The following is a 16,913-nucleotide window of genomic DNA, read 5'->3' as shown; positions in this document are numbered from 1 at the left end:
GTGACAAATGAATTTTTGGGTTGCCACTTTCAAATTTATTCATCAAATTTATGGCCACAGCAAAGTCAGTTGCTTTTGCTCGAACTTTATTTTTAGAGGCAACAGAACAGCAAAGATACTTCATCAAATTACAACTGTCGCTCGATTCATAAGATAGTCTTGTGTCTGATGGACGGACAAATGGCAAAGCCTCAGTAATAGGGTTCCGAGTTTAGCCTTTATGTACGGAATCCTAAAAGTGAATGGTATTTACGTTTTTATTTTTAATTTAGATCAATTCAAATTGTACCTACTATCTATTGAATAGCCGAATTTAAATATTTAATTAAACATAAAATATCTATTCAAAACACTATCATTAATTAAACGAAAGTTTATATTTCAAGTAGGCAAAAAAGATTTAAGTATATAACAAAGCAGAAGAGGATTTGATTAACGCAGCGAATAGTTACTACTTAGGCATATGAAATGCATTATTTTTGCATATCGAACCAAAATGCTTCTAAAAACTACTAGCTAGATACAATTGAAAACTGTTTGGTTATATATTTAAATAGAACCGTAATATTAGCAAATATCGATACTAGAAGCTAATCTGAAAATTTATGACGATTTAGTGTCATGGTTGATACAATGACACATAATGGTACAACCTCGATAATTCCATAATAATCAGACACTACAGTTGATATATGGAGGTTTAAGTGTCTGTAAAACGGCCAGAAGGCGTTATAAGTCTGCTATTATAAGTATATGGGTACGGTCAGGAACACAAATCAGTTAGTGCAACTGATTTTAAAAGTATCAGTATTTTTCACTGCCGTGTAGGAATTAGTGTTTAAAATGTTACTGCCTTACTATTTTGCTGCCTTAGTGGAGAACAGTACCTTATTAAATTTTACTATGAACTGTTGTTTTGGAAATCTGTTTGAGTAAGCTGACCGTACCTTTACGTACATTGTTACATGTTTTCTTTGTCATATGGTAAACAGTGTAATGTAAATGAGCTTAGACTCACCGCAATCGCCTTTGTAGGCAAGCCGCAGATCACTTTGTTCGCGACACGCTGTCGAGTCCAGCTCACATTGCGATGGGTAGGTTTGGCCGTCGCTCCCGCATACCACGTCAGACTCCTGTCAGGAAATATCCGTTTACATGTAATATTTATATTACGTTTTTACCATTCAAAAATTTCGTTAATAAGTAAATAAATGTTACCGAGAGATATTTAAGTTATTTTTTTTTTCCTTTTAAGACAGCATTCAGAAATATCATAAGAATTTATTTTTTGTTCCACCTAATGTTAATACTATCAGTCACTTTTTTAAAGAAATTCCGTTTAATAGTGTTCATTACGTCTAAAAGATGTAAAAACTTTTCAAATGTTTGGTATTGAGACAAAAAAAAAACATCATAGAACGATTGTGTAATATTAAGGGAAAATAGTCGATGCTTTATTAAAAAAAACAATGCCCTATAGCATTTCATATTATTTAAACATAATACATAAAATATAATCTTATTATTTCACCAATAATATCTCAGATGTTGACGTAAGACTTATTATAATCCGATTCACAAAACAAACCAATATAATCACAGCTTCTCTTTTACCAATTATGTATTGTTCCGCAGCTTATTTCGGTGTATTGTTTAAAATCGGCTTAACTTGATTGGTTTGAAACTGTAGACCTTAGAAGTTATTAAAATAAGTATCTAATAAATTTTAAAAGTACTTTTTGAATAACAACAATTCTCAATTGATGCTCTAAGGTTCTTAAGATGCAATCATTACGTTTCATATTTATATGATAAATTTATCGTACTCATAAGTACTTGCTACAAAATGGATTTAAAATTGAGAAACCTCTTTTGACGACGTTTTCTACAAAATGAGCTGTATGGCAGTGACCATGTGACCGGCAAACATTCAAAGGCTTTTAAGGGTATTACATAAACCACCTGCTATTATTTCTTGCTACTCTCGAATTTCAGTCAATTAGCTACCTTGGTCAGAAACATTAAATCTGTTCTGAAATTTCCGCATTAGATCGCACCTAGTTTGGAACAGTCACAACTTGAGCTGAGTTGATAACTGCCATAACTTAACATGTAATTGCTCAATATATTGTCTCTTAATACCGCAGAGCTATGAAGTAATGAAGCAGCTTACACATATTAATTATAATAGATTAACAAGTAAGTAAGGAACCTCAGAATGCTGGCTCATCAGAATCTCACCGCTTAGGGGTACATATTGCTTGGTTGGTCCAAGAGAATTTCACAGGAATGTTACATGCAAACCGGTAATATTAGTATGGACCGAATAAATACCTACTACTACGCTAATAAGTCAGGAAATCGCTACTTGTAGTCATAGAAATTTGCCATAAAAATCGTAACGTGCGTTTTGATACATACTAGAATCCCCTCCCAAGATCATTTATTTTCACAAACAAAACACACGTGATTTAAACAAAAATCTTTATTCATAAACTTACTATTTTATTAATTTGAAGTCACACACTGATGACTACGAATATAAATCATGTTGTGATTTTACTGATTTGTGTGACATAAACTATTTAACAAATTAAGAAATAAGTACCTTTTACAGTTACAAATTTCTATCCATTTCGATCTATTTCGATCTAAACTCAATACTACAAGCTTAATTTGTGGATATGTAGGAGATATTCTGTCTGTATATTCTACCTAGTCCAAATTTCGTGAATACCACGTCCGAATGTCCAATAAATATGGGTGTAGTAAATTAAGTTACAATACCTGCGCCTCCGTGCAGTTGTGGTTGCAGCGACATGTGGGCCGGCCGGTGTCGGCGTCAACGACGCAGTCGCCACCGCCTTTGCACATGATGTCCGAGCAAGTCTCTGAATGATATACACTTATAAGAACATCCTATATGTATACTTATGTTATAAAGCTGAAGAGATTTATTGAGAAAGCTTATAGGAATAATATAATTTGTTACAAAACAGGAAGAAGATGTGTGCGCTCTAAAATTATATATCTTTTTTTAAGAATCTATATTATTAACAGACCAAGTCGCGCGCAGCAGCTAGTCTGACAGAGAAAATGATTGTTGAAAATTTGTTATTGAAGTTGCGAGATCAGAGTTCGGAATACAGATAAAATGTTCTCATCTAATAAATTATCATGTAAACTAAACTTATTTAACATTCACACAAATGGAAAATTACTATAGAAACATGCGAACCATTATCATTCTACATTATCAGATTGTGTACAGGTTCAAAAAAATACGAGTACAATACAGTACCTGTTACAAAAAATCTCGCTTTGTATTTGAAAATATGTAATAACGAAGAACAGACCTCCAGTTCAATTACAAAGGAACATTCGTTTCGATATGACAAAAACAGAATCCCGAACATGTCAATTAGATAAATATGTACACCGTAACACATTTATCATACAACGTCCATAAATTGAGCTCTAACGTAATTGTGAAACAGAGTGATTGATTAGCTGTAATTTTATTTAAAGTTGCCTCTGATTTATCGGGAAGTGGTAAGCTTGGCAGCTTTTAAAAGAAATTCCAATAAACTGTGTCTACACGCCGCTGAACGTCTCAATCAAATATTGTTTCAATAATTTATTAATGTTATAAAATTAATCCGCTTTCTCCGCCCATCAATCCGCGTTGCTTTCATTTTCAATTCAGCCATTTTAATCTCTAATTGACATTTCAGTGCACAATGATATAGTTACGTATAATTTATTATAGCGTTGAGGCCCGCGAACAAATTGCAGTGAATGAGTTTCAGTGAAAATAAATGAGTGTTCGTGTAAAAGTACACTGAGGCTTATTAAATTTTGAGAGCGATGCTGCAAGCTCTTGAGCTTCACTTCATCCGAATGATTCAATATGATCGGCTATTCTTATTACAAGTTTGAAAGTCTTACAGACTTGCAATATATCTAGCGTAAAAGTGAGTTCTCGTTGTATGTTTTAGGGCAAGATACGAAGCGAGCGTCAAGCACTATCGATTTTTATATTCTTTTCGTGTTCAAAAGACTTTATTCGGTGAAATGGAACTTTTACTACTTCTTTCCTACCGTTTTTACAGTTTAGTGATTGAGTCAAAAGGATGTTTTACGATAATTGCCGTGGTGATGAATGGTTTTAATTAAAACTACCTATGCAACGACTTCAATTTATAATAATGTTAACAAAGACCGAACTTTAAAGTAATAAATCACACGCGAATATATCGTAAATATCGTGTCTTGAAAAGATAAGTTTTGTTCCCAACAACACTTACAAAGTTTTATTTAGGCTGCCTATATATAATTAGCAAAGTTCTTCTAATAAATTAGTTTACAGTAGCCTTGTAACTTGAGCTTTACTTTCGAGTGGGAGGAGACGGAGATGTAGATTTAGAATATATATTTTTGTTTTGTGACATTGTTAATGTAAATAATACTTTAAAGTTGAAAATTCATACTTTTTTATTTATAACTAACTCGACTACTAACCAAACTCCCGACCATGCTACGGAAAAAACCTACGCGCTACAATAATGCCCATCTTTTTCTACGAGCCTTACGTGATGGGCGCGCACATGGCATGAACTTATATATTTACTAAAGCACAGTAGTATTATCTGAAGCTTCACGAATTAAAACTCAAAGAAACATGCATTCGCATTTCGCAGTAACACTGATCTGTAACTTACTTCTACGACCGCAGCTTTTGTATCAAAACTCAAAAGAATACAAGGTATGATTTATTTATTTATACGCCGGAAACGGCAGAATATTATGGCGCGAAAATTTTTGTAACATCCCAAATACCATATTCTTACGAATAAATATATCTTTTCTTAATTATTGCATACTCATGCATATTGATAGGGATAGCCCGACTAGCCTAGTTTAATCCCAACCTAGTCGGGTAATCCCGATAAATACGCATGAGTAAACCATTATTTTCTCTCTTAAAAGTGAATACTCACGGCAGGTTCCATTATAGAGCACTTTTAGTTTCCCATCAGCGACGCCCTCTTGGCAGGCATGCATGCGCATCTTGCACTCGGAGCCGTATGTGTTGTGGTCGGACGCGCACACCGGCGTGAGCGTGGCGTCGCACACGGGGCACGCGCACTGCGCCGCGCCGCCGCGAGCCACGCACGCGCCGCCCCACGGACATGACGCGCGGGCGCATGGGTTCTCTACACCTAGGTATGTACTTGAATTTTGTAGCATATGGTAGTGTGAAGTTTGTAACTTCTTTTTCGTAATAATGATGCTTAAGTAGGTTATTACACAATAAGGCATTTTCACTAATTTTCAGTAAACAAAATTAAATGTCAACCTAGTCCAACCGTATTCAATTGTTTCTCGTTAAAAGAAAAAAAAATGTAGTTATAGAATTTTTAAGACCGATTTCAAGAATTTATTTATTTATTGTTCTGTGGATGCTGGTTCAAATTGCTTATGTGAGGAATGGGCTCTCTGCACTCATCGACATGTCCCCGCACTGCGTCATAGTCATAGTTTCCAAAATCTTCAACTTACCGCAAGGCCCAGTATACGCGACTCGCAAGTCTCTATTATCCAGACACGAGGCCCGGTCCAAGTGGCAGCGGCTGTCGTACGTGTGTCCGTCCGTGCCGCACACGGGCCGCACGACCGGCTCGCAGTCCGCGCCGCACCCGCACACCGCCACGCCGCGAGCGTCCAGCGAACAGTGCTCACGAGAACCGCACTTCACAGAGTCGCATGGATGTTGAGCTATTAAGTAACAATATAATATAACAACCGACCTTCAGTAATTGTACAGCCATTCATAAAAGAAGATATAACAACCGACACTGCTTTTAAATCTATTTAATCCTCAGACCCAGATTTAATTTAACATCTACACAAACAATTTAACACAAAATTTCAGTAACGCTGATGGATACAACTCCCAATATTAAAAGTTTAATACTAAATAATAAAATTATTCCTTTTCCTCCCGCAATTTCTTTTGGGTCGACTTGACGCTTCGATGCTCGTACCCAATTACTTTTCTAAGGACAAAATGTCTCTTCAACACGGGATACAAATAAGCCGGCTTTTACATTTCCGAATAAAGATTTAATTTTAGATTAGAAGACTAAGGTTTGGAAGCGAACGCCTATTTATTATAAAATTAGATTTTCAAAAACATAAGGGCCAAGTTCAAGAGTTTTGTAAGGAGGAAGATAAGAAAATTTACCGGAAGCGCATTCTCCTCTGTAAGCGATGGTGAGTTGGTGTCGCGTTCGACAGGACTCTCGTCGTAAAGCGCACTCGCTCGGGTAGTCCCGGTAATCCGAGCCGCACACGGCGGAGCCGGGCCGCACCAGCAGGTCGCACGGCGGACCACACTTGCAGACTGGCGCGCGCGCTTCATTTAACTGACACACGCCGCCATCAGGGCATTCGTGTTCCGAGCACGGGTCTGCGGGAAAAATACCATATGAAACGGAGAAAACACTACACACTGGTTTAAATGTTTAATGTCTTACAAATAATACTTATATGAGTTATGTTATTAATATACTTATTTGACATAATGTATTACGTTTGTTCACAGTCAAAGTCACAAGTCAATAGCACAAGTCGTAGGTAAAGCAATACCGGGTCATAAAGGAGTACAGACTGTGTTGAGAAACAATCTAATAAAAGCTCCAAAGCAACCTAGAGTAATGTAAATAAAGAATCTTACAAAGGATGTTGGAATGTGCGGGCATTCGGTCTTGTACAAATTTAGTTCAGATCGAATATTCTGAGACAAGTTCAGTGAAAAGGGTTAGCGAAATGTAAGTACATAAAGTAAGGAGATTAAATTACTTTTATGAAAAAGAAAACAGACGACCCAATTCATGTTTTGTATGAGGAAAATATTTTAGCGTATTGGAGTTGGCTAACTTTGAGGGCTGCAAGTTATTTATTGCTTCTTTTATTGTATTACGATATGGAAAACTATGAACGATGACACTCTTTCAGCGAATAAGAAAGTATTATGCATCATATTTTATAATCGTACTTTGCGAGGCATTATGATAATGTCTGTCATTATACTTAGTTGGTATATACTTTTGAATAAAGGAGAAATGACAGTAGGCGTGTCACCTTTCTACGCACGTTTCTTTGCAAAACCCGATTTCATTCCGCGACAGTCACGTCATCTGACAAGGGCAAAATGAAATGTTGACCCTTTTTGTGTGCTGCGTCTATGATTAAGAAAAGACCTTCTGCTAACGACTTCCTTTTATGCTTTTTAAGATCGACACCAACAATATAAGATCATTACATTTTAATTAATAACTCCTAATTAAAATTACTTTAGCTTGCGATGAGAACGACATCTTACACCATCAAAGCTATTAAACAGTAACTTCAAAAGCTCTGATATATGAAAATATATGTATAATAGATTATCATCAGGAAAAAATGAAACCACTCCCGCTGTTATGAACTTAATTCTTGTTTCGGGAGGAGTTACACAAACATTTAAGTGCCATGCACAGACACCCAGGCTTAGAACAACCATTCGTGGAAGATATAAATGCTTTTCCTACGCGCGTTCCATGTGGTGACCACTATCCATGCCAATCATGACGGCTATCCGTATCGTCAAAAAAGTCATTCTGAGACAGTATATTCAGAGTCAGAGAGAGTCAGATAAGATAATATATCCTAGACACCACTTACCGCATTTTCCATGATATTTAATCGTGATGTTAAGTTGATTGTCACAGGCATGTTTGTCGAGATGGCACACAGATGCGTACTCCCGGCCGTCGGTCCCGCACACTGGCTTTCGTCGTTGGCAACTGCGGGGACATCTACATTCTGGTTGACCGTAAGCCGCGACGCATCGGGCGCCCACTGGGCAAGACACACCTGTGCAGGGGTCTCCCGCGTCTGTACCGAATAATGGAAAACAGTGAATTTAATAGATCATACTATTAGAACATATTAATAGAGCTTCAAAGTGCCTAAGACCTTTTGAAATGTGACATGCAAAGGTTTTGGATTTAGCTAAAAATATTTTAGCGGTTCAATTAAACTGCGTAAAAAATGAGAATCTAAAACAAAGATTTTGTCATTACATTTTTTATTTCAAAAAATAAGTTTCTTAACCATTCTTTGACCAAGCCCTTTTATTGCAATTCAAATAACTTGACAAGTTATGACTACTACTTAGTGAGAGTCAATGACCATGTACCTAAGGTTATTGCGTTATTAACGCAACAAGGTCTTGTTTTAGAAAGTATCAAAGAGTAAGCATTTCAATGGCAAACACCATAAATTGTGGCCTTAGCGCTCCCTATGCCTCGGAGATGGACCTTACAATTTGTTTAACGGAAAGTGAGCGTTCCGTTCTGTTCAGACCTATTAATAGCCTCAAGCGTAGGCCAAATATTTCTGCACAAGTCTAAACAGTCAAGAATAGGCATCATAGGGCATTACAGCAGTTAAAAGAAAGTCAAGTTTAATGGAATAAGTTGAAACCCACATTCATTCTTCATTAAATTATTTCAAATTAAATTAATAACTACATTAATTCTGTGATCTCATCCTAATAACCCAGCTCAAAATATAATTTTACATTTACATGAACAACATTTAATCACAATTAAATTTATGAGGTTACGGCTGGCTGCTGAGCGGTACCCACCACATTCGCCTTCATGCTTGACGCGTAAGTTTAGTCGTCGTTCGCAGGCTTCCTTCCGCAGGTAGCAATGGTTACGGTAGGTGCGGCCCGCGGTCGAGCACACGGGCGCTGGGGACACGGGGCAAGTCGCGGGGCAGGCGCAGTGGGCACGTCCGTCCCCGAGGGACACACACTCCGCTCCCCAACGACAAAACGTTTTTTCACAAGCTTCTGTAAAATAAAAAGGTATTCAAAATTCACAGCCGCGACAAAATGAATTGTTACTCAAAATTTAACTTCATACAAATTAATTTAATTTAACGTAATACAAACAATAACATTGTTACACGAGCGGGCTGGTATTCGACATTCGGTGTTGATTTAACAAAATAAATATGAAGTAATAGCATATTAAATAACTTTGGTATTTTTAACCTAGTAGGTAAGCATTATAATATCATGAAGGAACCCCTGCCCTGCGTTTAAAGATGAAGTGCTATTACTATTTACAATAAATAACATTTCAATACTTATAAAGACGTCCTCTAAGATGACATTTTCACGAAACAACTACTACAACTACCCAAAGGTTGTTTAAAAAATGAATTCCTAAAACTCCTTCTTCAATATTAAATTATTATAAATGTAAATTATAATGAATTACTTAAAAGATATTTGTGGTTCACGCAGATATTTGGCAAGTGAAGGAATTGATTAAGGAACGTCGCCTCGGCTGGCTCATCCGTGAATAACTCCAATAAAACTGAAATTCCATCGCAAGTCAGTAGCGAATATTTTGAAGAAGATGTAATTCTTTAGTGAACTCCGCTATGGATGACACAATTTCCAATTTTCTACCTGGGGAGTCAGAAGCGTGACTAAATTATTAAGAAGACAAAGTAAGATGCGAGATTCCGTTTTCGCCACAGCATTGTGAAAGAGCAGGCTTTAAAGATTACCGATTTCTAACGTCTTGTTAAAATTCTAAGCAGATATTGTCGGGCGTGAAGGCACAACGCCTTAGCAAAAGTTATCTCACAATTTTCATTCAGATTTGCAACTTCCAAGTGTTGCCAATTGTAGACTATTAATTGAGTAGTCAACGTTAATGAATGACAAAATTAATTCGAACAAATTACTTATGAAAGATACGTTTCAGAAATTTTAGATTGAGCGATAGAACTGACTTTGTTGGCGACAGTATTTTGATAGCCTTAGAAAATTAGCCACTTACTGTTACATACGTATTTTTCTACACCATTTTACTCCAACAGTCTAAAATTGCTTTAGATTTTTAATAATCGAGGGAAATAGAACAAGCACCTTAACACCTGTGCCAATAAGAGGGTGCGAATGTTTGAAAATCTTAAGACTAGACAACACCTGCGTCAGATCTCATTGATTTTAATAAACGTCGTCTCGCTGCAGCTTATTGCTAGTGTAGACATTTCAGTACCCTGCTAGGGACTGCAAGTGACTTTAGTTGTACCATTCTAGCCGGCAAATAACTTCGTGTAAAGCTGAACCTAACTCACAATTAATTATACACCGCATAACACGCGGCGACTACGAATATAATAAACTCCGTTGAAATGCTCAGGTATTGTCACATAAATATTTAAGACTGGCATGTTTTTATGTTGTAATTATAATAGAGGTTATAATTTATCCTTCCTATTGACTGAAACCACAAAGCAATTACGTATGTATGATTATTGAAATGCTATATTTTACTAACAATCATTATTAATATTACTCACGACCAACGTTATATAAGATTACTTATTTGAGATAGGGTCTTGGTCAGAAAACAAATAGTGAAAAATAAATAACCTGTAACTTTTTAAATGACAAATTGCTTTTTATTATTGTATTCGCCTTCAGAAAAGAGGTCAAGTGTCAGAATTCAACCGCGTTCTCATTTCCTTGACTTTCATATAAAGGCTGTAGACGAATCCGCTTAAGAAAAGAAAGTAGTCGGAAATAACAATTTTGTAAGAAACAAACAAAATGTTAGAACGCGAATCGCTGTTGGAGAAGCCCGAGATAAATGGAGACAGGGAGGGGAGATAAAAATGATGGCGGATGCTTCGTGAATGGAAGAAAATTAGGAAATTCACCGCGCCGCTTTTTCAGGCGCGAGAACTGTTTAAATTATCCACATTATCTGCGTATAGATAAATTCTAACATGCACGTTGAATATTCCTTTATGTTTGGGGTAAAGATTAAATTATGTAGGTAGGTAGGTTATTTGAATAAAGTTTTAAGAAAACTTCATTTTCACAAAACGATATCTAGTTTTTTCTTTACGATGTTAACTATACTACAGACCATATAAATAAGGTCTTACAGTGCAATTTTGCATTGAATTGGTTTAATAAAATATTCGATACATAAACGCCATACCCAGAATAACATTTGCATAGCAGTTATCGTGACTTGATTCACACTTGTAAGTATGTTTATGCCACTATAAATTCATCGTACTACAGGCTTTATACTTACCAGAATTAAATTTATTTATAGCTGAGCCAAAAGTACATGTAACGTATTCGTCAATTCTAAACATAACATGGGTAATAACATTAAAGTCCATTAGGATCATAAGTTGTAATAAGATAATATAATAACGCGTTATAATATAGAAGCTCGGTGTAGCCCACATAATTCGCAACGCGCCCTCCTAAAGTCTACGAGACAAAGCAATTTTGTTGGCTCGAGACACCGACGTAGTTGGCATGTCACTCGCACAGTACCTACACATGTGGATTGTGGAGTAAAAGATAAGCTTTGAAGACGAACAGACTCATATAATAGAATGATAAACCTAATTAAAGGAGCAAACTAAATTTAATTATGATAACAAGAATTTCTTAAGAAAACTTCCTTATCAAGGCTTGAGTATTAAGTTCTTCAAACCTCATTACTTAAAAGGTATTTTAGAATCAGATACAGAAAACAACTCTCACGAAGTTACTTCTTTATTAAGCTTTATTGCTTGGTTTCTCTGACTAAACCGAAAAGAGGGAATGAGGGCAATTAAAGACGTTAAATGGAAAAATAGTTTTTGTAACTTCTTGATTAAACTGTCCATATAAATACATAAGGTTCGTATGTCATCCCAGACGCCGAGAGTTTGTGACTCCTTTGCTTTCGTGAACTCTGAGGGAATACAAATGTTCGCCTAAGAACAATTTTAGAACAATTTTGATGCATTGCATTCAAAATGTTAAATGTCACGCTGTTTATTCTGACGTTCCATTAAATGTTTCTTGATCCATAGTTATAATCGTTTTATATACTAGCCTTAGTAACACTTAATGAATTAAATTAACCTTTGCAAGTATCAAGTATTATTTTAATATATATAATAATCTAAAATTTAAAGTATAATTTTGAAAACTATTTTTTCCAATTAACCGTATTACCGTCATACAATATGAATGCTATAACAAACATTTAAAATAATAATTTTATCCGTGGTTTTAATGTTACCAACTTATTTATGAAGTCCAAGTGAACACGAACGGTTTCCGCGAAAGTAAAGCCCACATTAATTTAATTTTGGGGCATAATCCTGGTTTTCAATTCATTAATTTTATTGTAATTGAGCTTTACAAAGGTAATGGGACCGGACTAACTATAAACCGATTTAAATAAACATACAGTAATCATTTTAAAGTATTTCGGTATTAATATGGGGAAAAATATTTTCAATACATTTATAAGGTAGAATAGTGAAGGTACTTACCTTCAGGAGCAGGGGGTCGAGGTTGATAGTGTAAATCTGTAACAAAATATAAATATAATTAATTACATAATTACATCTTACAAAAATTTACTAAAAGAGGATAGTATAGCTGCTTTATAGCCTTAAATTAAAGTAAACCGTATAAAATTCAACTCAATATTCATAAACTTTAAACACAGAGAAACTAAAAATATACCGCTAGGTAAAAATAACGCTAAAATGTAAAAAAAATATTTTGAAGTCAAAATAAATGTGAACTTGAAAAACGTTAACATCACTAAATCACTATAGTAATTATGACCACACATATTCGTTGTCAATTCCGCCACTGATATTCCGATACGAAAGCAGCTATCCATTTAGTTAACAAAACCAAATAATGTAATTGTAAAACCAGACTATATTCGCACCGCAACAAGTTTAACTGCCACTGACGGTCACTATGTTCAATTATAAAATTTACGTATATTTAAATAGAACCATTATAATAATACAGGGTTGGTAAACTGTTATTACATTTAAAACGATACGTTTATTTCGTAGTAACTATTTGGTATTCCGACGAAATGTTATTGTTGTTTAACTATGATAAATGACAATCAAGTATTGCGTTTTCCCGCTAAAAATATTTTTTTTTGTTTTCGCTATGGTTCGCTTTTTAAATTTATAATGAGCGTTTTATTTTTATTTTCAGCCAGTAAAAAACGACAATGTTTTATTTGGAACTGTCTATTCCAAATATTAATAAATTGGTTTGATTTCTTTTTCATTTTATTAAAATTAATAATTTCACATTTAAATTTTAAATTATTTTACCTACACCTACAGTACCTCTATAAACATACAATTAAATTTTACATTTATTTCGCTTGTGCAATTTTTTATTACAGGTTATAACTATGACCTTTATTTTTGTCTTATCAATTAAGTACGTACTAAAACCCTTTAACCCAAAAACGAATGCTTCGCGGTTCTCATTACTTTTTCCGGAACTTTCCCGCTGTTTCAAAACAATCGCAATTAATTTCCAGCGAGTGTTGTTCCGTAATTGCTGACGTCATACAGTAGCTCATAAAAATATAAACAATTCTATATCAACTGCTATGAGTAGGCGACAGCTCAAACATACTCGGAAAATTGGATTTCAAAGGGATTGCTCGACAAACATGATGTCGTAACAGAATTTTCGGTGTTCAAGTAGTGGATAAGAGTCTTCAGTCTATGCTTGGAACTGCCCTTGTATATCCTACGAAAATACGCTAAGTAATTCACAATACGCATCAAGTGGAATGCATACACAAAAATGAAACATTATTATAATATTTGTTTGATTGAAATTTTTGGAACTCATATTATATACCTATGGATGGACTTCATAAGCAAGAAACCTAAGTTACCAAATTAGATTAAATTAATGTTAATGAAAGATTATTTCGAGATTTAAATATACATAAGCCCAGAAAGTATTAATTAATACTTTACTGAGACGTCATTTATTAAGTAGATACCTACGTTTTCATGAATATTAAAGGATAGAGGTTCATTAAAAGTTATTTTAATCGGATTTCCCTCCGTTGCATGTTAATTAGTTTATCTTGCTTTCTTCCATCGGACTTGTAACGAGTACGTCGCAAAAAATATCAAAAGGTAAGGAGACTAATGGATTCAGAAGCATTAGAGTTGCTCGGATTAATTTCGCCTCAAAAGAAGACGTAACATCGGTAATAAATGACACAAAGAGGTCGCGACTAATGGGTTCGAAGTCGCAAGTCGGGATAAATATAAAATACAACAATAGGCTGGCATAACGCTCGGCCACAAGCCGGGGTGTGCTGGGGCGGCGCGCCATATTGTTTTATTGCAAATTGGTTGGACGTAGACCGCGCCTGTCCTTTACATATACGAGGCTATTAAACTACCGCCGGTGTCCAGTCACGTGTTAAACGAATTCGATCGCTGCATACAATGTTAGGAGACTGGTGCTCGTGACGCGGAACTGAGGATTACGTAGACGTTAAACGAATTGCTCCTTTTCTTATAATTCGAAATAAACAGTCGCAATCCTGCAAACCAGTGTTGTTGCATTTTTAAAGTCATTGTTACGAACAATGGTCTATTCCCTGATGGTAGAACTTGGTCGGTGTTTAAGTTTTCATATCAGTCTATGCAGAACTTCTTTGTGTAGTTCGTTTCTTGTAAGAACGTGTTCGAAATAAATTTATTAAACATCTGTTTGTGATATAAAATGTAATGATTTTGTGATATTTTTCTTTTAAACCATAATAATTATAATGCACATTTGAACTCGTAAGTTTTAAGGAATCTACAGCTACAGTTCTTATTATTTTTTTCGAACTTTTCACACGCCATCTAATCTCAAACTAAGCAAAGTATGTATAATGAGTACTGGACAACTGATAACATACTTTATTTCTAATCGTTATTTCTTATCTTTATCTGATCGTTATCATCACACAAACATTTGTCCTGGATGGGAATCGAACCCACGACCTCCGATATAGCAGTCAGGGTCACTAACCACTAGATCAACATGCCAGTCGTATTGCCACCTGAGGAATTAATAACAGTTGGACACTACTCAAATAACTCATTACATAGTTGTAATATAGTTGTTGAAGCCTTAGGGAAATAACGTTTGATGCATCTTGCCCAAAAAACAAACCCAAGCGAAATGTGTTTTTTATCCGTCTAGAGTATTTCAAGTGAAATATTTTGAATGTAAATGTACAAATTTCAGTGTCAATATAGTAAGTTTGCTCATCTTAACGTGGTATTACAGTGCTTTTAGGCGAGAGGCATGTGTCTTAGTATACTTTGTGAAATAGTTTAGATAGGGTTACCCTTTGTTTACCTACCAAATCTTAAAAGAACATACACAAAAAAAATCATAAATGATTCTACAGTATAACTTCCTTTATCGGACATTGAATGACAATAACATCGTTAAAACCAAAAGTAACCCGTCTTTCATCAAAAAGTTGATTTTATCTAACGTTAAATAAATACATTAAAAGTTACAAAAGTTGTTTTGATCTCATTAAACAGTTATCACAACTTTATGACTGACATAATCGTCTCAACTTTACAGGGAAAATAATTTGAAAACTTAATAAAAATGTTTTTCCATTACTCTTTAACTAAATGAATAAATATGAATGAAATTCTTTTGATCAATGCTGTAATCTCATTTGCAAGGTATAGTCATGACACAGCCCGAGTTTCCATACTACCCGTGTTATAAACATAGAGTATTTATTGCACACCACATGAGTACAGACACAATTTATGAAAAAATTACTTTGTCCATAATGGGTATTTGTACATGAAATGCATAGATTATGGAGTCAATATTTTAATAAATAATTCTAAAGTGTCTGTGATTTGACTCATATCTTAAAATAGATAAAGGGAATTTCATAATACCCCGGGTTTTGTTAAAAAAAAATGTTCGTTTATTCGTAGCCGCAAAACCAGTTGTGTGCGGTAAACCAGTCAAATAAATAAAACGAGTGATTTTAAAAAGAAAATTTTACTTTATTTTGCATTCGTGTCGGTGTAACTCATAAAATTTCTTTATAATGTGCAGGTTCTTCTAAATAACCTGTAGAGACGGTCTATTAACGTTTCTCGAAAGAATTAGTGTATAAGAACTTTAGTTTTTTGTAGCTTAATTATGCTGTTAAATATTATTTTCAGTATTAAATTAGTCAATCAAATTTTTGATTACCCTTTAATTGAAACAAGCTTCAATTTTAATGGAACAGAATCCATTACAATATCGACCCTAAAACTTACTTAAGTGGTACAAATCGGTAATAAAATCCGTCTAGATAGTTTCAAATATCCCGGTGTAAGGTTTCAGCACCCAAACCTTTATACTAGCCCCAATATTAGGTACCTCCTACTATACAATCTCGTTATCCGCGCCCGAGATTTTCTTGGTATAATAACACATTTTCTGAATTAATTTTGAAGGCACTAGGATTTTAGACCGGTTCCATTATCTGCAGAAGCAATATCTTTATAAATAGAATCTTAAATTCTTGCTCTAACTTTCTCGATTAAAGTACAATTCGACGTAGATGGATATAATTACCTTCCCAGTCTGTCGTCGTCCTGGCTATATTATTAAATTGTTAAAATACAATTCTCAAAATTTTGAACGATTTTATACTTTTCTTTCACTCCTTAAAGGATCTAATTATATAAAAAAACGATGATCCTGAATTGGGTTGACGCTTGTATCGCAATTTAGGAAAGATTTTTACTCTGTAATAAGTAGTCGGTAGTCTGTAGTAGTAGGCGATAAGTAGAGATTGATCATATGAAAAAAATGTGCGCGTCATAGCGTAATCAAAGTAGAACTCATAAAACAGTTTTACATAAAACGATTTTAGCCTACAAATAGCATTAATCTGAAATAAGATTGAAAGATAAATCCAATGCAATCATTAGGGAACCGA

At 34.7% G+C, this 16,913-nt stretch overlaps 1 protein-coding gene across 1 annotated transcript in view; it reads right to left on the bottom strand.

Annotated features, from left to right (window-relative positions):
* Positions 1-16,913, bottom strand: part of LOC113496930 (agrin-like) — a 50,423-nt gene that overhangs the window by 15,084 nt on the left and 18,426 nt on the right. Inside the window, exons 3-10 of the mRNA XM_026876329.1 lie at positions 12,430-12,465; positions 8,699-8,908; positions 7,729-7,941; positions 6,248-6,472; positions 5,563-5,778; positions 5,001-5,222; positions 2,788-2,891; positions 1,019-1,133 (exon numbers count right to left, since the gene is read on the bottom strand). Of these exons, the coding sequence (XP_026732130.1) occupies positions 1,019-1,133; positions 2,788-2,891; positions 5,001-5,222; positions 5,563-5,778; positions 6,248-6,472; positions 7,729-7,941; positions 8,699-8,908; positions 12,430-12,465 (1,341 nt within the window). The remainder of the gene's footprint in view (positions 1-1,018; positions 1,134-2,787; positions 2,892-5,000; positions 5,223-5,562; positions 5,779-6,247; positions 6,473-7,728; positions 7,942-8,698; positions 8,909-12,429; positions 12,466-16,913) is intronic.

Source organism: Trichoplusia ni, chromosome 8 (genome assembly GCF_003590095.1).
Source record: "Trichoplusia ni isolate ovarian cell line Hi5 chromosome 8, tn1, whole genome shotgun sequence".
NCBI lineage: Eukaryota > Metazoa > Arthropoda > Insecta > Lepidoptera > Noctuidae > Trichoplusia > Trichoplusia ni.
The sequence above is the reverse complement of the archived record's forward strand: the minus strand, read 5'-3'. Positions and strand labels throughout refer to the sequence as shown.